This window comes from Elephantulus edwardii, unplaced genomic scaffold (assembly GCF_000299155.1).
Source record: "Elephantulus edwardii isolate Elephantulus edwardi_28Jun2011 unplaced genomic scaffold, EleEdw1.0 scaffold00055, whole genome shotgun sequence".
NCBI classification, from domain to species: Eukaryota; Metazoa; Chordata; class Mammalia; order Macroscelidea; family Macroscelididae; genus Elephantulus; species Elephantulus edwardii.
In genome coordinates, this window is record NW_006399805.1 from 7,802,465 (window position 1) to 7,824,878 (window position 22,414).

At 44.2% G+C, this 22,414-nt stretch overlaps 1 protein-coding gene across 1 annotated transcript in view; it reads right to left on the minus strand.

Annotated features, from left to right (window-relative positions):
* The window catches only part of DGKI (diacylglycerol kinase, iota), a 341,252-nt gene that overhangs the window by 19,576 nt on the left and 299,262 nt on the right, over positions 1-22,414 (minus strand). Inside the window, exons 30-31 of the mRNA XM_006887211.1 lie at positions 8,973-9,010; positions 4,203-4,323 (exon numbers count right to left, since the gene is read on the minus strand). Of these exons, the coding sequence (XP_006887273.1) occupies positions 4,203-4,323; positions 8,973-9,010 (159 nt within the window). The remainder of the gene's footprint in view (positions 1-4,202; positions 4,324-8,972; positions 9,011-22,414) is intronic.

The following is a 22,414-nucleotide window of genomic DNA, read 5'->3' on the forward strand; positions in this document are numbered from 1 at the left end:
GGGCTTAGGGAAGAAAGGGGGGAGTAAGAAAATGTGCAACAATGAATTTTTTAAAAAGTACAAAAATCAAAAACAAATAAAAAGGCAAGATATGTTGGAGAAATGTGCTGTCAAGGACCTCCTTAAGAGGTGTAAGAAGAGTATGAATGCCAGGTTAAAAACTAAGGTGTATGTGACCCAGTCATAGTATTTTCCCACTGCTTTGTTTGCATCTAAAAGTCGGAAACCAAGTTAGGAAGAAGGATCAAACCGTTGGACTGTGATGCTAGAGGATTGACCACCCCATGGACTGCCACCAGAACAAGCTGTTTTGAGTTTGTGTTGGGTGCTCCTTAGAGGCAAACATGAGAACCATCATCTCACATACTTTGGGCACATTTTCAGGAGAGGTCAGTCCTTGGAAAAACACATCTTGCTGGGAAATGTTAGTGATTGAGGGCAAGAGCTTCAATAGGACAAATTGACACAGTGAGAGCAACAATGGGCTTGCGAAGAAGGATCGAGCAGGAGAGGGTGATTTCCTGCCTCTGAAAACCAGCTGGAGAGTCAGCTCCGGGTCAGTTCTGTCTCGATGGCACACAGCGACAGTGCAGATAACTTTGGAGGTATCTGGCCCTATCTATCAACCAATCCCAAACCTGTTACCATTGACTTGCTGCTTCAGGATGACCTCATGGGCACAGAATAGAGTTGGGCTCCACAGAGCTTTCAAGACTGTTCCTTTTCAGAAGCAAATCATCACACTTTTCTCCTGAAGTGCCTCTGAATGGGTTTGAATTGCCAAACTTTCAGCTAATAACCTAGGGCTTCACCATTTGCACCAGTCAGAGAATCCAGCCTCCAAAGGGGAAAGTTATCCTTTGATGTCAACTATCTTATTGGAATTGTTTTTCTTTTCCTATATTTCTAGCAAAGTATTATAACAGAATGTGCAAAGAGCTGGAGTCAGAGAATAAAAAGGGGGAGAAGTTGTTTAGCATTTCTCAAGTAGTTCTCAAGTAGAAATAACTGAAAAACAAATTTAAGCCTCCAGTTGCAATACTAAAAATGTCATAGGCAAAATCTTGAATGATCCAAGAAGCATTAAAAGAAGATAGAGGGATTATACAGAATCACTGTACCAAAAAGAATTGGCTGGCACTAAAATATTCCAGGTAGTGCTATATGATTAAGAGCCAATGGTAATGAAGAAAGAAGTTCAAGCTACACTGAAAGTATTGAAAAAAAGAATCAGGCTCTAGGAAACAAGGAATATTAATTGATTTGTGTTCACTGGCATGGATGTGCTCACCAACCTATGCTAGGAAATTTGGAGGACAGCTGCCTGGCTGACTGACTTGAAGAAATCCATATTTGGTCCCAATCCCAAGAAAGATGATCAAACAAAATATGGAAATTATTGAATAGTATCATTAATATTACATGTAAGCAAAATATTGCTGAAGGCCATCCAAAAATTATTAGAACAGTACATTGACAGAGAGCTGACAGAAGTTCAAGCTGAGTTCAGAAAAGATCTTGGCACCACTTGGCATGACTGCTGATATTAGATGGATCCTAGCTGAAAGTAAATAGCACCAGAAGAATGTCTACTTGTGCTTTATTGACTATGCAAAAACTTATGACTAACACTGAGAAGAATGGGAATCCCAGAACACTTAAGTATGTTCATGTAAAATCTACACCTAGATCAAGAGGCTGTTGGGTAAACAGAGTAAGGGAACGCTACGTGGCTTAAAATTAAGAAAGGTGTGTGTCAAGGTTGTATCTACTCCCCATACCATTCACTCTGTATGCTGAACAATAATTTGAGAAGTTGGACTCTACGGCAATGAATACCGCATCAGAATCAGAGAAAGATTCATCAACAACGTGCCTTGCTGGAACAACTTTGGCTGCTGAAAGTGAAGAAGACTTGAAACACTTGCTTCAGAATATCAAAGATTACAGCACTCAATACAGATTACATCTCAACATCAAGAAAACAAAAATTCTCACCATTGAACTTACAGGCAACACCATGACAAACAGAGAAAGAACTGAAATTGTCAATGATTTCCTCTTACTTGGATTCACAATCAACATCCTTGGTACCAGCAGTCAGGAGACTCATTGCATTGGGAAAGTCTGCAATCAGGGACCTCTCCTATTTATTGCCAAGCAACGATGTCGGTTTGAAGACTAATGTATGCATGCTTCAAGCCGTGGTCTTTTCAATAACTTGCTACGCTGCTGAGAGCTGGAGAATGAATAAGGATGACAGAGGATGAATTGATGCCTTGAGCGGTGGTGTTGAGCAAGAGTACTGAATATCCCATGGACTGACAAAAGCACAAACACATACATCTTGGAGAGGACGTACGGCTACAGTGCTCCTTGGAGGCAAAGATAACAAAGCTTCATCTCGCATACTTTGCATATATTGCTAGGAGAGGTTATTCCTTGGAGAGGGACATCATGCTTAGAAAGGTGGAAGGTCAGCGAAAGAAAGGAAGACCCTCAACCAGATGGACTGATCCAATGACTGCAGCAATGAGTTCAAGTTCGTCAGAAATGATGAGGATGACACAGGACAGGACAGGGTTCAGATCTGTTGTTTATAGGGTCACTATGAGTTGTACTTGACTTGAAAGCACCCAACAACAACAATCTCACACCATAATTCAGGCCAACGGGTTGAGCAAATTCTTCAGGCTTGGTTTTTAGTCTACTGTGACTCACAGTGATTCTATAAACTATGGACTTGAACTTTTTCTTAGCCTGTATCGTCCTCATCATCTCCAACCTGTTCATGAGCATTGGGCAGTGACCGTGCCCATCCCTCTTGTACTTTTCTCACATTTTCTGGCCCTTTCCAGCAGGAAGTCTTTGTTTAAGGATTGTCCTCTACTGATAACACACCAGCATGTCTGAGACAAAGCTTCACCATCTTTGTGTCTAAGGAGCACTGGGTTGCACTTCTTCCAAGATAGATTTGTTTGTTCTTTTGGTGAGCCATCATTTTTTCAACACACGTCAAAAAACAATAGTTGTACTTTACATATGTGTATGTGTGTGTTTTAGACAAATAGTTCCTGTTACACATTCTACTATTACTTGTCAAATAAGTGGGAGAACAAATGAACTTAATAAAATATGTTAGCTGAATTGGATTTGGAAAGGTGCAAAAAGGAATGTGATTTCTACTAGTGTTTACTGTTGACAGCTCAAACTTTAATGCAGTAAGGATGGGTCAAAGGTGACTCTTAGAGTTCAAAGAAGTTCTCTATTTTCTATATCAAGCAGAGCAAAAGAATTCCCATTTCTCCCTCCTTAACAATCACCAGAAAAGTAGATTATCTCTTTTCTTTCCCTCCTGGTCTGCATTCTCAACTAGTTGTTGAAGGGTCAACTTGGACTCACGGACACCGTGTGTGTCAGAATAGAACCATGCTCCCTGGCCTTTGGGGGATGCCGGTTGTGATGTTGTAGGCTGTCAAGGTTTTCCCTCCAAAGTATCTCTTTTTGGACTCAAACAATCAACTTTTCGGTTAGCAGCCACGTGACTCAGGTAGAAACACTGAATACATGGTGGGCTGAGGTTAATGGTCAGCATCTGGTATTGATGACATGTTTTTATGCTTCTGGGAGGCGTAGACTAGAGGATGATGGTCCCATACCTGCTGCTCTGGACAAAGGAAGACAGCCGCTCACAAGCCCCACATCGGAGGCAAAGGAGCCAAGTCAAAAGAGACAATAAATTGGAGTGTCCTTAAGGGACAGAGAGTGTGACTTGGGGTTGGCAAGGAGAATGGAATCAAAACAGAAAGAGGAAAAAAAAGAGGGGAAAAAGATAGTCATCCATCCTCAAAGGGTGAGTAGTGAATATGGATGAGGTATCTGATACCCAATTAACTTTCCCAAACAAGAAACTCTAGAGAAAGAAAGTACATTAGAGTAGGATGCATTTTGTCTTTTATTTTTAAATTCATTAACCCCTCAAATCTTGCCAAGTTTTCGATATGAAAATTACCTCCCCTCATGCCTTGGCTAATGGAACCCAGATGTGCCTGTGGTTTGCGGTCCCCACTGCCTCTATGAGATGGGTGTTGGCTAAATGCTGGGGAATGTTTCTGCTGTTCTGAAGGGAAGGCAATAAAAGTCAACCTTCCAAATTCAATTTCACAGGCACACGGGCCTTGGTAAGGTCGGTGCCCACTCACCGTGGTCAAGGATGTACTTGACAATCTCCCCGTTGCCGGTTTTAGCTGCGTAGTGAAGGAGTGAACAGTGGTCCGGTCCCTGGATTAGCAAGCTGCCTCCATTTTTATAGCTTTCTATTAGCTGAAAAAGAGACACACACAAAAGATGCTCAGGCCGACACCGGAACAAGGGTAACAGCTAATCGGTGATAGAATGGGAGTGATGTAGCAAACCACAAATGTTTCCAACCACAGAGGACAAAGCAAAGTCAAAGACATGCAGTCACACTCCTGGCCTGCATCATGGCTCAGCTAGACGGTGGTGTCTCGCCCAAGTCCGGAGGGGGGCTGGCTATTAAACAGCCCAGGGAAACCTAAGAACGTGGGGTACTCACTTAAAGCACTGCTTTTTCTTTTCTGGGCACTGAGCTCTGTCCCAGGAGAGGAGAAGGAAAGAAAAACTCCTTATGCTGACTCCACAATCTTTTGAGGGAAAGAATAATTGTGGTTCTGAGCAGGCCAAGTGTGGGGGCTGGTAGGAAGGTTCCTTTCTGAAGTTTAAATTTTTCTTTAATTGCTAAAAAATCCAGCTGTTTTTGTTGGGTGCCATCAAGTTGCCTCTGACTCCTAGAGACCCCGGACATGAGAACAAAGCCCGCCCGAGCTGCTCCGTCCTCCCAATCTGCTGTGCTGAAGCCCCTTCTTCCAGTCACTAAGTTATCATCTCATTGGGGTCTTCTTCTCCCTCCCCAATCCTCCACTTTTCCAGGCACGGTGTATTTTTACAGGTCTCTCCCGACAACAAGGGATCTAACAGTTGTTGTTGCTAGTTGAGTACAATTCCCAGTGATCCTATGAACAACAGATCTGAACCCTGTCCTGTCCTGTGCCATCCTCATCATTTCTGACTTCCTTGAGCCCACTGCGGCAGTCACTGCATCAACCCATCTGCCTGAGGGTCTTCCTGTTCTCTTTTGTCAACCCACACCTTTCCGAGCATGATGTCCCTGTCCAAGGAGCAGCCTCTCCTAACAACATGCCCAAAGTGAGGTGAAGCTTGGCCATCTTTGCCTCCAAGGAGCACTCCGGCTGCACTTCCTCCAAGAAGCTACATGGTCAATGTGAAAGGTGCTTCCTTGTCCACGAGCACTGCTTCCCTGAGAACAGGAGGGAGCACACACCTGGGGGCACATAAGCCCACACACAGGTGTCCGCACACAGGTGTCTGCACACTTACTGCCACGTGGCTCACCTGGATCTGTAATTGGTCATCCTGCTTCCTTTCTGTCTCCCACCAGAGACCTAACAGAGCTCCGGAGATGGTCGCAGGTGGACAACCAAAACGGCTTAGAAAATGAAGTCCTTTCTTTACAGTTTGCTGTTGATAAGTGCCAATAGATTGCGAAAAATAGGGGCAGGGGAATGTTTAAATCCTAAGAAAAAGGCAGCCAAATGGAGCAACGCACTGAGCACTGACTGAAGCAGCTCGTCTAGAAAGCAGAAAAAGGAGTTCTTGTCACACACACTCCATTGTATTCTTCTTCAAAAGAGGAAGCTTCTAAAAGGTAGTTTTAGGGCAACTAAAAATGAATTCTCTATAACCTCGCAATCGATAAGCAAACAGTTCCATGCTCACTTCCAAGATTTAGGTGACTCAACATTTTGGATAATGAGATGTCTCCTCAGGTCAAAGAAGGTAGACTCCCAGCTGCCGTCTTCACTCAAGTGCGTTTGTGAAGCAGCCGTGGACCAGAAGGCAGGGCTCAAAGATGAATATGATTCAGCCGTGGAGAGATAGAAGTATGGCGGCTGGAGGGATTGCCATGGACACCCAGGAATGAGAGGAAAGGAGCTGGGAGACATCCTGAGACATCACTGAGGAGGAGGTGGGGGAAGGAAGCACAGGGCCTGGGGACTTCCCTCTCTAACCTCTGGACCAATGAATCAGGAAGGAGAAGTTAAAGAGTTTTCTAAAAATCATGAACAATATCCTTTCTGTGCAAATACAGTCTCAGGCTCACATTCTCTGTCCTCATGGCCGCAAAGGATTCAGGGTCAACGGAGCAGCACAGCCCTGGGCCCTCAGCTGCCTTGGCCCAGACTTCTGTGATGTGCAGACACACGGACACCGGGTTGGTCCGTGATCTCAATGGGATCATTGACATGGTGCCTGCAGTGATGGGTTTGAGCGGAGTGGGGATTGTGAGCTTGGTGCAAATCTGTTGTTTACAGGGCCACTTGAGTCACAGTCGACTCAAGGACAGTGGATAGCAAACATCGGAGCCTCAACAGGAAAGCGGAGCCTGTGCTGTGTGGTAATCAAAAGAATGGCGATTCAAATCTTTAGCATTTTTCTCCTGTAGCGATTTGCAGCCTCAGAAGCCTGATGGAGGGTTGCTATGAAGTGGACGGACGTGTCTCAGCAGTAGTAGGGTCTGGTTATCGCAAGACTGGTTCAGGAGAGGACTGGGTTCAGAACCGCTGTCCATAGGGTCATTAAGGGACACAGGCGACTCGATGGCACATAAAAACAACAACAACTCATGGTGTGGGTAGGGAGAAAAGTGCAACAATGAATGACTGGAAACTCTAAGTCTCTGTAAGCTTTCATTAAAATTAATTTAAAAAAATACAACAACAACTGATTTAAAAGGAGAAAGCATAACTTTGCTGCACACTAGGAAACATAAATTTGTGTGTAACTTGCTTTATTTCAATGCTGGCTTTATCGTGACGTGGGGGTCTGGAGCTGAACTGCATGACTGTTTGAGGATACACTGCACTCTGGTCTCTGCAGTGGCACAGACACTCCTCACAAGGCTGTGCCGCTGCCCCCCCACCACCCCCGGGCTGGCAGCTTACAGGTGTGTTTGCAGCCACTGCCACTTCCCCCTGGGAACCTGCTGGGCAGGTAACTTGGCATTCTCTCCTGGGCAGATGCTCTTCGGAAACACCAGGCCCAGGGCTTTCACTGGGCTTCTGAAAGGCGGTTAGCGTCTTGAGCTGCGAGGGCCCATCTTGGACACGTGGCTGGGCTCCTGGGCAGCTGACACCAGTGCAGACCCACAGTTCATCGTCAGTGTGGGATATGCAGGGTCACGGGCAGCCATAGGTACCAGAGCGGGACACAGGATGGTGCCCAACACAGCTTCCAAGTGCTCTTGATACAGCAGCTGTTCTATCAGGCTGGAACCTTTTCCCACACCTAACACAAGCCTAACACAGGTCTCAGCTCACCTCACTGGTAGCAAGTCAGAACTGATTCATAGCAGACCCTCCGCTGGGCTTCTGAGCCTGTAGATTGTCTGAGGGGAGACTCTCTATATTTCTCCAAAGGAGCAGTTGGTGTATTTGAACCACCACAGAGGCTTGGTCTAAACGTTAGCAGAGCCATTCCTAATGGACTGTGTCACCACAACAGAGTGGAAACGACAATAAAGTGAGGTTATCCAGGGCATATAAAAGTTATATTTACATTACACTATAGCCTATGAAAGGAACTCTGGTGGCATAGGACAAAATGTGTTAGTCTGCCAACCCAAGGGCTGACGGTTCAAATCCATCATTTACCCTGCAAGAGAACGGTGGGCAGCCTCTCTCTGTAGAGATCCACAGCTGTGGAAGCCTGACAGAGCGTCATCCCGAGTCAGAACTGACCCACTGGCACACTATGAACCGCGTAATGGTAAAATGCCCAAAGTGGGAGCTATGAAATGAGCATGTGCTATTGGGAAAATGTGTTGAGAGACTTGCTCCACACAAGGTTGCCACAAAGCTTCAGTTTAAAAAACAGTGCAGTGTCCACGGAATGCAGTAAGTGACGCACAATACAACCAGACAAGCCTGGTGGTACCAGTCAACCTCTCAGAGCCCTTTCTCTGCACCAGGGAACGCTGGTGGCATCGTTTGTAGGGAGATGCACTGCTCACCTGAAGGCTGTGCCTGTCGGAGGTTCAAAGCCACCATCTCCTCCAAGAGAGAAAGACTAGCAATCTCCTCCCGTGCAGTTCACAGCCTCCCCACACCCACTGGAGGGTCAGCTACGAGTCGATTGACTGAACAACGAGTTTTTCTCTGTCCTAGTTCAGTTGTTTGTTTGTTTGTTTTTTAAATTTTTTTAGTTTTCACATATAATACTCAATCTTCAAGATAAGCCAAAGAGAGGGGTGATATTGTCATCCCGTTTTACAGATGAAGCAAACTGAGGCACAAGGAGTTTCGAACAGCTGCACAAAGGCTCACCTGGATACAGGGTGCCTGATTCCAGAACACACTGTTCTGAAGGCAGAGGGTTCACGTCCTTCCCCCTGAACAGCACCTACCTGAACCAGCATGCACAGGGGAGGAGCTCAAGCTGGGCCAGGGGAGGATCTTTGTTTGGTTAACTGGAATCTTCAAGGAAATAAAACTACAACAATTGTGAAATCATTGGCTCCAGCTCAGAGGGCGCATTTCTAGCTGTTTTTTAAGTTCTTACAGACACATTTGTTTGAAGGCTTATGTGAGAGGAAACATTTAAATCTTTAAAATGCCAACTTCTGGACACTGGGAGCTCTAACTGATGCTGGCAGACACTTGGAGTCCCGTGCTAGTGGACACGTGGGATGGCACAGCCTCCCACCTCTCTGTTCACTTCTGGGGGGTCATTTCCCAAAGGGTATCCTCTGTGCACTTGGCCAGTGCTGGTGGGAGGTGACACATGGCATGTGATGACTGAAGACTCAGAGAGGGGTGGCGTTCATTCAAAGCCCTTAAGGAACCACCAAGAGCATTGGCAGGAGGGCAACTTACCTTCATAAGATCACCAGCTATTACTGCCTGCAAAATTGCTGTAGAAGACAAAAGAGAGATGACTCATTAGTAGAAGACCCTTCCACTGAAACACTGGAAAGGGCTGTGTCTATATTTTAAAGAAACTGTCCATTCTTGGGATAGTGGTCTACGAAGGAGGTACATGCCAAAGGTGAACTTTCTTTAAAACAGTTAAGAACCTCCCTCTACCAAACACTTCACCCATATCTCATTCTAGAACTTACTCAAGCTCCTTACTATCCCTGTCATAGCAGAGAGCATGGAATATGGAGTCAATACTTGGCTTTTAGACTTATCACTGACATTTATAAGCTGTGAGATGCTGGGGAAATCATTTAACCTCTCTGAGCCTCAGTTTCTACCTTGGTACATCATCAAGTCTAAATTTCCTAGGGATGTTGGAAGGATTAATGAAACAAAAGAAATGTTCCCCAGAGCCACTATGGAGACAGAGGCAGATGGCTACTCATCGGTGTTCTCACCTTTCTGCTTTGGCCTCTTAGGGCCCAAGAAAGCACAAGCATTTCTGATTGTGAGTTGTTATGGAGATGAAGAGGCATAGGAATGGCTAAAGGGAACAGCCCGTTTTAACTGTGTCCTCGAGAAATCTGTCACATCTTTGTCATTTAACTCAGAAGTGACTCTTCCAGGAAGAATGTTTAAAGTCTCGGGTGATCTAACTTAATGCTAGGAATGAGTATTGTAAGGGGGAAGAGGAAGGAAAAGAAGTCACCGCTCTGTGTGTATCACGGAGGATGAAGAATGTGAGACATCACTGATGAAAGGAGAAAAGAATGTATGAGTCCCTAATGACAATTACAGAATATGCTGAGGTTTTAAATTCACAAAATTCAGAGGAGAAAGAATTTCAATTTATTTTACAAAACATCATTTGATTCTTCCTGCTTTAGTGGACTGACATGGAGAATTAGGCAGAGATTCTGTACCTTCTACCACTGCCTGTCCCATGCCTTCTCTAAGCAAAGCCCTCAGTGCCCTGCTCTGGAGGATTTTTGAGTCCTGATGGCTGGTATGAAAGGCCAGAGGCACGTTGTGCGTCTTGGAGAGGGTACAGCCGGAGTGCTCTTTGGAGGCAAGAATGATGAGGCTTTCACATACTTTGGGCATGTTGCCAGGAGGCGCTATTTCTAGGAGAAGGACATGATGCTGGGAAGGGAGAAGGGTCCTTGAAGGAGAGTTAACCAGGTGGATTGATGGAGTGACTTCTGTAATGGGCTGTTGTGTGTCAGAAAGAGTGAGTACGGCACAGGATAGAACAGGGTTCAGATCTTTTGTTCAGTGGTCCTACTTGACTCGACATCATCTAACAAGAAAAACAACAAGAAGCTACTCCTTAAAAGAAAGATGGGCAATCTCCCCTACAAATATTTACATCTTAGATGGAGGGTCAACATGGGTTGGAATCCACTTGGTGGCAGCAGACAATGGGCAGCAGGTCAAGGTGAATGTGTGTGTGTGCGCGTGGGGGGGGGGGTGGATGGGCAGGTGTGAGAGTAGGTGGATGGATAGGTAAGAAAATAGATGATAGTGATACACTGAGGGGGGGGGGGTGGATGGGCAGGTGTGAGAGTAGGTGGATGGATAGGTAAGAAAATAGATGATAGTGATACACTGATAATAGGTCAATGAATACAATAAGAAAAGAAACCAGAGAAATTGGGTTAAAATGTTTTTGCTCCATCTTGCAGTTCAGGGCTAGCTTCTTAGAGGAGGTCAGGCTACCTGACAACATTTTTAAAGTTTGGAAAATCTTTTTTCAAATTCTAGATGGAGATAGATAAGGATGCAGAAGCTAGAGCTCATCGCAACTCTCCATTAGATTTCTGAAGCTGTAAATCCCTACAAGAAGGGACCATCCATCTTTCTCCCATGCAACAGCTGGTGGATTTGAACATGTGACCTTTCAGTTAGTAGCACAACCTAGAAGGCACTATATCACCAGAGCTCCTACAGTGTCTGGGAGCACCAGTAAAGAGCCCCTCATGGCCTCATTTAGGGGAGAACAGTCCTGAACAATGCGTCACTAGACCTATCTCTCTGAAGGCCTCTGAACCAAACTAAGGGACACAAGTTTTCTCTGCAGGTGAGAAGTTACCACAGAGTTCAAAGGAGACCCAGTGAGCACCTCCAAATCCATAAGCATGTCAATCTGACTCTGCTCCCTCCCTCCCTGCAAAAGTATCTCCAGATGGTCCTAGTTAGAGCCAGAACTTTTTTCACTTTCAAACTCCTCCTCGTCCAACAAGTAGTGTTCTTTATACTTCCTCATTTCAAACACCTTCCTCGTCTGAAGCTGACACAACATCGTATACCAGAACCATGGCCACAGATAATTCCTGACTGTACCTGATACAGAGAACATGAATATTTATCTTTAAGCTGAGCAATATGCCCAAGGGTAGCTATTATGCAAACATTATTAGGCACGGTGCTCCCTTCTCTCCTCTGATTAATGATCTTCCCTAGGAGCGACATTGTTCAAGATTTCTTATGCAAGAAGAGAACCTGAATCCATTAGTATTCAACTCCAGCTAATAACTTTCTGAAGGATCAAGGCTTAAAACAAATAATGCGTTGTTATGATTACAGTCTTGTTCATTATTATTCCTTGAGTTCTGAGCTTGCCTCCTTGCCTTCCCCAAACTCCTTCAGACAGAGAAAACAAGGCTCCCAGAAAACTGAAACTGCTACTGGGAAGTAAAAGCATAGAGTAAATGAAAAATGAGCTTCCTGGGAAATGGAATCACAAAACCTTAGGTAGCTGGACAGGAATGTGAGGGAGGCCAGACCTGAGAAGTTTGTCATCTCAGGGTCAGAAGGTGAACCACTCATTCACGGACATGGCTTATGTTTCCTTTAGCATTGGGTCTTCCAGGAGATTCCCATCCTGACAACCTAGACCTAGGGGTCTAGGTAGAAAACTCTTAACTGAGAAGTCAGTCTAAAAGGGGAGGAACACGGCCTCCCTGCCAACAGGCTCTTAGCCCTGGATTCCCCAGAGGCTAGAGTACTCATTCTTCTGAGCCTGGAGAGATGATGGCGTCCATCACAGAGAAAAACGGAGGGGCCATCGTACAGACTCGGGATGACAAGTTAACCATGTCACGGGGTTAACCATGTCAGCCCCAGGTCCAGGGGGTGGAGAGGAAGCAGTACGTAGACCAAGAACCATTCAATCACAGAGCTCTCATTCTGATAAGATGCCTCAAAACAAGACCCGGTGTCACAAACAGGCAAATAGCAAAGCACAGGTTCTAGCTGGTTGGTGCTGCTGATTCAGTTCCCACTCACAGGGACACACTGTGACAGAACAGACTGTCTGTCCAACAGCACTTTCTAGAAGTTTCTTGGAAGCAGGTTGCCGGAGCTTTCTCCCAGCCATGGAGTAGCTCCAAGCCTCTGGAATCTGAACTTAGAGAAAGACGATGGTTATAGAACAGGGTTAAGGTCCTTTGTTCATAGGGTCGCTGTGAGTCGTGCTCGACTCAATGGCACTTAACAACAACAACATCGAGTAGGTAGGTGGGTTTGAACTTTTAATCTATTAGCATCCTAGGACTTCACCATTGCTCCACTAGACTTCGGAACACTGGGGTTTAAATCGTGTGAGCACTCTTAACCAGTTGTAACTTAGAGTGAGTTAATTTAGCTACCTAAAATTCACCTGAGGGAGTGCTGGTGACATAATCCATGAGGAACTGTACTGTTAACCCAAAGGCGGTCTCTCTAGCTGTTCAAATCCATTAACTGCTGTGGGGGAAAGATGAGCATTTTCCTCGCAAGCAATACAAGTTCCTGGAGGGCCATTTATGAGCTGATTCTAACTTGACTGCTTTGAGGGTTGGTTTTGGTTTGTTTTTGTTTTTTTTTAAATTCACTTCCCTTTTTGGAAAAAAATGGGGGAGTTCTGTAACCTACTGGGAAGAAGCTATGCTGCAATCCCAAAGGCATGCAGTTCGAGGCTACTAGCTGCTCTGTGGGAGAAGGATGGGCAATCTCTTCTCAGGTGATTAACTGCCTCTGAAAACCCGCCAGAGGGTCAGCTGTGGGTCAGTTCTGACTTGATAATACACAATAACAACCACATTAAAATGAATGACAATTTATTCTCCTGACTCAATTTTCAGGCCAACAATAGAGAGATGTGTAAGGAGGATGGTAACAGCAGGGCGGGATTCACTCCTTTGAATTACCAATAACCAATAGCACAGGGATCAAAGGAGGATCATTTGCCCAGAGATAAAGCTCAGAAGGCAGGAAGAGACAGGAAATAGGGATGAGGGGAAATAGGAAGCGCAGGGAGGACTTGGCAAGTGTTTTTACATCAGTGTGTGTGTGTGTGTGGGGGGGGGAATCGGTCATCGATGTCACTAAACAAAAGGTGCATGAACTGTTGAATGGAAAACGAGTTTGCTCTTCGACATTTCATCTAGATGGCAAGAGTTAAAAATAAAAGTATGGTGAAAAGACGAGAGAGAAGAACTGGACAGAAGAGCATCTCTTCTGCCTCACATATGGAGTCCCAGTGGTGCACATGGTCAGTGTGCTTGGCTGCCAGCAGAAAGGCCGAAGGTTCAGGCCACACTGTTGCCCTGGAAAAGAGTCCGGACGGTCTAATTCTTGAAAATCAGCCCTGAACCCCCGGTGAGGAGAAGCTCTGTCCTGACATACTTGAGATCACTGAATGTCAGCTTTCACTACCTGGCAATGGATCTCGTTTGGTCCTTTGCTGCCTTGTACATATGCTCAAGGGACAGAAACCCTGACAGTCTTGGTCTTCTGCACAGAACAACGTAGAATACTGTAAATCAGCCATACTGAAAATGAATCCCTTCTCATGCGTGAAATGAAAGGGTTACACCAAGATCAATTACAGCTCCAGGATTTAGAATATGACTAGTCCTGAAGGGGTAGGTAGTTTGCACAGATTCGTGATTTGCTGCAGATGAAAATATTAAAGAATAAAAAGTACACAGAACTTGGCAAAGCCAGATATGGGTGTTTAATGGCCAGTAAGTCAACACAAACAACTACATTGGTGCACACAGAAGAATTTCATGAAATTACATTATGAGTAAGAGCCTGGGGTGATGAAGGAAGAGGTTCAAGCTGCTCTGAAAGAATTGGCAAAAAACAAGGCACCAGGAATTGATGGCATACCAATTGACATAGTTCAACAAAAAGACTGCCCTGAATGTGCTCACCAAGTTGTGCCAAGAAATCTGGAGGACAACCACCAGGCCAACTGACTGGAAGAGATCTGTATTTGTTACCATTTCAAAGAAAGGTGTCCTGGCAGAGTGTGGAAATTATCGAACAATATCATTGATATCACCTGCAAGCAAGATTCTGCTGAAAATTATCCAAAAACAACTGGAACAGCACATCAGCAGAGAACTACAGGCTGGGTTTAGAAGGGGCCGTGGTACTAGCGATATTATAGCTAATGTCAGATGGATCTTGGCTAAAAGCAAGAAGTACCAGAAGAATGTCTTCCTGTGTTTCATTGACTATGCAAAGGCATTTGACTGTGTGGAACACAACAAACTGTGGCTGACTCTGAGAAGAATGGGAATCCCAGAACACTTGATTGTGCTTATGTGAAGCTTATACTTGGACCAGGAGGCATTCATCAGAACAGAGTAAGGAAATACTGCATAGTTCAAAATTGGGAAGGGCGTACGCCAGGGATGTGTTTTACCTCCATACCTTTTCAATCTATATGCAGAACACATTATCTGGGAGGCTGGGCTCTATGAGGAGAAATGTGGTGTCAGGATCAGAGGTAGATTCATCAATAATCTGCATTATGCAGATGACACAACCCTGCTTGCTGAAACTGAGGAGGACCTGAAGCTCTTGCTATAAAAGGTCAAGGACTGCAGCCTTCCATATGGATTGAAGCTCAACATCAAGAAAACAAAGGTTCTCACGACTAAGCCAATTGGCAGCTTCATGATAGATGGTGAAGAGATTGAGATTATTAACAGCTTTAATTAGCTTGGCTCCACAATCAACATTCTTGGTACCAGTAGCCAGGAAATGAAAAGATGAATTGCATTGCTCTGCTGTCAGAGACCTCTCCAAAGTATTGAAGAGCAAGGATGTCAGTCTGGAGACTAAAGTGCACCTGATCCAGCCCATAGTTTTTGCAATTACTTGCTATGTATCAGACAGCTGGACAATGACTAAGGATGATAGAAGGAGAATTGATGCCTTTGAGCTGTGGTGCTAGAGAAGAGTGTTGAATACACCATGGACAGCTAAGAAAACAAATAGGTTTGTCCTAAAGAGGGTGAGACCAAGACTGCTCCTTGGAGGCAAAATTCTGAAGCTTCGTCTGACATACTCTGGACATGTTGCAAAGTGGGATCAGTCCTTGGAGAGGGATGTCATGCTTGAGAGGGTGGAGGGACAGTGCAAGAGAGAAAGACCCTCAAGGAGATGGATTGATTCAGTGACTGCGGTAATGGGGGGGGGCGTATGTGTGTCAGAAACAGTGAGATTGGCTCAGGATAGATCAGGGTTTAGGGCTGTTGTACATAGGGTTTCTATGAGTTGCAGGTGACTTGACAGCACATAACAACAACAACAACAGTGTCAGACAAATTCTGCATAAGACCATTATCGTGGAAATAGAAAAATGACTAGTAGAACATGTATGAGGATCCAAGGAGGGGAAAGTAGGAGCAGAGGGGTGAGGAGGGGCAGGGGGTGGTTATCATAAGGCCATACAATTTGAGGGTGGAGGGAGGGGTGAGTAAAGGAAGTGGGAAAGATACAGTGGGGATCTGGAAAGACAGGGTAATAGTGGGCAGAGTTCAATGATGAACTAATGAATTTTGATAAAACATGAATGGGAATTACAGTATGAAACAACATGTGAATGATGGATAGTGTTAAACATAGTGTATATGAACTCTGTAAGCAAACCAATATAAAATAAAAATTAAAACCAAAACCAAAAAAAAGCATATCTACTAAGAAAAGTTCAGTCTTTCTGATTCAGTTATTCTACAATTAACTTTCTATTGCCACATTGTAATTGATGATGACAGCAGCCATCTAAGTCAATACAATTTTACAAAGAAAAAAAAAATTGAAAATAAGGGAAAAACATGTTGAACAAGAATGTCTTGTGAACATCTGGGAAAGAACATCAGCTAATTCACAGAGACTCTGAATTCTTCGTCTGTCTTCGTCAAGCTCGACATACTTATTACTCTTATATTATCATTAGTAAAGCAAGAACCATAACCTTCAAATATGTCTTAAGGACCGTCATGTATTCACTCAAATAATACTCATGCTATATGGTTAGAACCTGCGCGGCAATCCTAAAGTATGAGGTTCGAATCTACCAGCTGCTCCGCAGGAGAAGGACGGGCAGCTTCCTCCTGTGCGATTAACTGCCTCTGACAACCCACTGGACAGCTGGCTACAGGTCAGTTCTGACTCTATAGTACACAACAACAACAACAATATTTTTTTTAGGAGCTTAAGTGGCACAGCGTGTTTGCTGCTCACTGAAAGGACACCAGTTCCAATCCACTGGCTACTCCTCTGAGGAACGGCGGGCAGTCTTCTCCTGTGAAGATTCACAACCTTGGGAAGCTGAGGAAGGTCACTGTGGGTAGGAATGCACGTGGAGGCAGAGGGGTGGGTGGGTTTCGATGGGTTTTTTTTAAACAACCATTTTATTATTGTTATTATCATCATCATCATCATCATTATTATTATTATTAATTTTAATGAAAATTTATAGACTTTGGATTTCCATTCCTTCATTGTTGCACTTGATTTTTAACATCCTAATACACTGGTTTCTTATGATAATTGTGTTTGGTATATGCTTACTCACATTACTTACTTGGGTGAGTTGTCTGCACGCACAGAGCATGGTCTACATTCTGGAGCTCTCCGTCCCCTTCATCAAAGCCACGTATTTTATAGGTGAGTAAACTGGGCCTGGAGAAGTGTCCTAACTACCCTAAGGTCACACGGCCACCAGTCTAACTCCACATTAGAGACACGGGGATTTCTGCCTCAGTTTTCCAAGTCAGGATGCCACCCACCCCATTGCCTCCTCTTGCTTTACACTTGATATGTTCTTGCTTTTGCTGCTGGTGCATCAGTTATGAATCATGGGGACTCCACGTACAACAGCATTACCTCCTCCCGTCTGCCCTCCACCCTCAGGCTGGTCATCCCCCTCGAGTCCAGAGGAGCTGCTGTGTGCTTTCCAACCTAGGGCACTTCCACCCAGCACCACACTGGACAATTTCTATTCTGATGTAAGTTTTTCACTGGCTAATCTTCACAAGTGTATAATCAGACATTGCTTCTTAGCCTGTCCTTTTATGAACACAAACCAATCACTGACAAAATTCATGGTTGTTAAGGTGATTCTGACACACAGATTCTTTAGGACTCTGTCTTCAGGACAGAGTAGAATGTCTCCATAGGGTTCCCAAAGGAATCAGAGAAACAGATAAAGCTCCTCATCGAGATGAGATGGTGTGACACAGGAGCTGCAGGAAGGGGTCTAAAAAGCGATGGTCACGAGGCCCATGCAGAGTTGGGCAGTACAGTATTTTATGGTTTTTGGTACACAGAGTAGCTTTGTACATGCGGCATTACGTTAATCACTGTATATAGCGTTGCTGTAATTTGGAGCCAACTCAATGGTACTTAACAACAGTAATCTTCTCTACAGCAAAAGATTACCACATCTTTCTCCTGTAGAGTAACTAGTGGGTTTGAACCACCGGTATTTCGGCTGGCAGCCAAGCATATAACTACTGTGGCACCAAGGTTCCTCTTAAATGTGAAAGATTCATGGAAACCTATCCACTGTGGGTCACCTGCAGGTTACTTAAAATAACAGTGGTGTAATCCTCTCATTACAGTAACACACAACCCCCACAGTATCACAAAGACAAATACAAGGTCAAACTCTGAGTTAGGTTGACCAAACACTATTGTTGTTGTTATTGCTATGTGCCATTGAGTTGCCTGTGACTCATAACGACCTTATGTACATTAGCTCTGAACCCTGCCCTATCCTGAGCCAATCTCATTGTCTCTGACAGACCTAATCCTATTGCTCTAGTCACTGAGTCAATCTATCTCCTCCTGGGTCTTCCTCTCCTGCACTGTCCCTCCACACTTTGAAGCATGATGTCCCTCTCCAAGGACTGGTCCCTCCTGGCTACATGCCCATAGTAAGTGAGATGGAGCTTCAAAATCCTTGCCCCCAGGGAGTAGACTGGTTTCACCCTCTCCAGGACAGACCCTTTCGTTTCCCTGGCAGTTCACTGTATGTTCAACACTCGTCTCCAGCACCACAATTCAAAGGCATCGATCCTTCTTTTATCATCCTTAGTCATTGTCTAGCTTTCTGATGCATAGCAACTAATTGCACAGACCATGGCCTGGATCAAGCACACCTTAGTCTCCAGACTGACATCATTGCTCTTCAGTATTCTAGAGAAGTCCCTGACAGCAGCTTTTCCCAATGCAATTTGCCTTTTGATTTCCTGACTGCTGGTGCCAAGAGTGTTGATTGTGGAACCAAGCAAGCTTAACTTGTTAATAATCTCAATCTCTTCTCCATCCATCATGAAGTTTCCAATCAGCCCAGTGGTGAGAATCTTTGTTTTCTTGATGTTGAGCTTCAGTCCATATTGAAGACTACAGTCCTTGGTCTTCTGCAACAAATGCCTCATGTCTTCTTCAGTTTCAGCAAGCAGGGTGGGGTCATCTGCATAACACAACTTGCTGCTGAGTCACATTCCTTGCTGTCACATTCCTCCTCATCAAGTCCAGCCTCCCCAAAATAATACTATTAACACTTCACAGACACATCGTGTACAAAATGAAGTCAAGTTCATAAAGGACTTTAAGCCCCAAGTCTTCATGGCACCATAGGCGGCCTTGGGTGATGAAACCCTTTGGCATATGGTACATTGGTACTCCTCATTCCCTGATCTGACCATGACTGGAAACTTCCCATTATTCCCTCATTCAGTTGAAATCACTAGATGCTTGGACAGCAAAGGAGCTGCCAACAGACCGCCCACAATTCCGAGTTATATATTTGCACATAAGTCTTCCTGTGTTTGCCTTATCCAAACCTGTCTGTCCAATTTCTACTTTGTCCAAGTTTTAGCCATGTCACATACCCAACAAACTCCTAAAGGTATAATTTAGCAGCATCGTCAAACAGATCAGGGGTAATCCAGCGCCTCCTCAACAGTAATGATAACCTACGTGATTGACTCTCGTTAGGGGTACAAGAGAAACAGCTGAGACAATGACCCCACTGAAGATCACTGTCCACTCTGAGCAAGTCTGAGATGAAGTGAGAGAAAAGAAGAACCAGACCTTTCTGATGGTCTTTGTATGGGAAGCCAAACTTTATACCAAATATTATATGAAAACCCTTGATCAGGAATTGAAGGAATTACAGATTTATAAGTTAGGATTTCTCTTGTGGCAGATCCTAGAAAATGAGCTGTTTGTTCCCTGCAAGACAGGAGACAGCAAGGGGCCCCCTACAGAGGGAGTGTTGCTTCCTGAGCTAGAGTTCACCCTGAGGCATCAAGGTTAATAGTTAAGGGTAAACCAAATTCTTGCATTTGTGAACCCCTCCTTCCTGAGTCAAGTGGAAGGTTTTCAATAGAAAGAGCTTGGCTTCATTTGCATTGAATTCTCTTTGTGATTTACTTCCTGGTAATTTTCAATAAAGACACAGAGAAGCTTGGCTTGGGGTCTTCGGTCAAGAACTGCTGACCCCCTGTTTTATGCTCTCTGCTCTATCTCATTCCTGGCTGTTAGTCTATTAATAATTATAAAATGATTCCATTCTTTGGGACCCTTGGTCTGCAACACTTTGGATTTTAATCTAGACCCTGAGAGTTCCCGATGATCAATCATGAGACAAAGGTGCACTTGGCCCAGTTATGGGCTTATCAATCACCTCACATGTATGTGAAATATGCACAATGAGTAAAGAAGACAGAAAAAGAATTGATGTCTTTGGATTATGGTGTTGGTGAAGAGTACTGGCTACACTGTGGCCTTCCAGGAGGAACCAATCTACTTCAGAAGTTCAGCCAGAAACAGACACATGAAGAAATGCTCCAAAGCACTGAGATGCAAATCAAAACCACAATGAAGTACCAGTAACAGGGGCAAAGTTTAACATGGCAGCAATAGATGCTAGAGCAGATGTGGTGAGAAAGGAACTCTTATACATTGTTGGTGGGATTGTAAAATGATACAACCATTCTGGAAGGCAGTATGGCGCTCCATATGACCCTGCTATTCTATTACTTGGAATATACCCTGGGAAAGTGAGAACTGAGGCCAAAATGAAGATTTGTACATCAGTGTTCATAGCAGCATTATTCACCATCACAAGAACAGGGAAACAACCCAAATGTCTAGCCACAAATAGATTGAGAAATTATGGTTCATTTACACAATGGAATACTATGCAGCATGCAGGAGCACTGATTTTGTAAATTATTGTCTAACTTGGGAGGGAATGGAGAGCATTATGTTGAGTGAGTTCAGTCCCACAAGGATAAATACTGTATAAAACCATTATTGTAGAATAAGTATAAGGATCCAAGAGGGGTGGGAGAGGCTGGAAGCAGAGGGATGAGGACGCGCAGGGGGAGGGGGGATTATCTTCGGGTTGTACAATTTGATGGGTGGGGGGATGAGGGAAATTGAAAAAATTTGTTCTTGAAAACAATGTATTAGAATTTTGTAAATAAACTAGTAGAAAATTTAAAAACACACAAACAACAACAAAAAAGTTCAGCTCGAATGCTCCTTGAAAGTGAGAATGGTGAGACTTTCTCAGGAAGGACCAGTCCCTGGAGAAGAACAACATAATGTAAACAGTCATCAAAAAAGACCTTAAACAAACAAACAAACAAAACCAACAACAACAAAAAAAGACCTTCAACTTCATAGATGCCCACAGTAGCTGCACCGTGAGCTCAAATGTAGCGATGACTGTGAAAATGGTGCAGGACCAGACAGTTATTCCTTCTTTTACACACGGGGTTGCTACAAGTTGGAAGTGATTGAAGAGAACTGTCAGATGAGCAAGCTGGGTTTAGAAGAGGCTGTGACACTAGGGACATCATAGCCAACATTAGATGGATCTTGGCCAAAAGCAATGGCACTACCATTCTCCTCAATGTTAGTCATAGTTTATTGTGATCCCCAGAGTCAAACGCCTTTGCATCGTGAATAAAACACAAACATTTTGGTATTCTCTGATATCAGCCAGGATCCATCTGACATCAGCAATGATATCGCTGGTGTCATGGACCTTATAAACCCAGCTTGGATTTATGGCAGTTCCCTGTCCATGTGCTGGTCCAGCTATTTTTTTCATAATCTTCAGCAATATTTTGCTTGCATGTGATAGTAATGATATTGGTCAATTATTTCCATGTTCTGTTGGATCACCTTTCCTGGGAATGGGAACAAATATGCACTTCGTCCAGTCAGATGGCAGAAGTCCTTTAAATCTCCTGGCCTAGACTGGGGAGCACGTCCAGGGTTGCAATTGTTAGTGAAACATGTCAATCACTATCCTATAACTTTTGGGGGCCTTATTTTTTGCCAGTTTCTTCACCACAGAATGAACATCTTCCTTTGTTATCATAGTGGTTTTTTTACGGTCAAGTCAGGACCAAACCATAGCTGACCCTCCACTGATTTTTCAGACTTCCCATCTTTCTCCCATGGAGCAGCTGGTGGGTGGATTCAAACTTTGTGCTTTCAGGGTTCAAAAATTTTTTTTCAGCTCCTTCCTGAAATTTTTCAGTGTCGATAAATTCTTTTGGTTTAGCGATCAGCACACTTGGTATCAGCAGTCAGGAGATCAGAAGACACATTGCTTTGAGCAAGTCTGCTGTCAGCAACCTCTCCAAAATACTGAAGAGCACCAGTGTCAGTTTGAACACTAATATATTCCTGATTCAGGTGATGGTCTTTTAAATCACTTGCTATGATGCTGAGAGCTTTATTTTTAAGAATAAAGACAACAGAAACATAATTGGTGTCTAAGTTGTGCTGTTGGAGAAGAGTACAGAATATGGACAGCCAAAAGAATGAACAGACATGTCTTCGAAAAGGCACAGCCAGAGTGCTCCTTGGAGACAAGGATGGCAAAGCTTTGACTCGCATACTTTGGACGTATTGCTATTCTTCAGAAAGGGATCTCATGCTTGGAAAGGTGGAGGATCAGTGAAAGAGAGGAAGACACCCTCAGTGTGATAGGTTTATATAGTGACTGCAGCAAAGGGCTCAAGTGTTTCAGAGATGATGAGGATGGCACAGGATAGGACAGGAGTCGGGTCTGTAAGGATGAT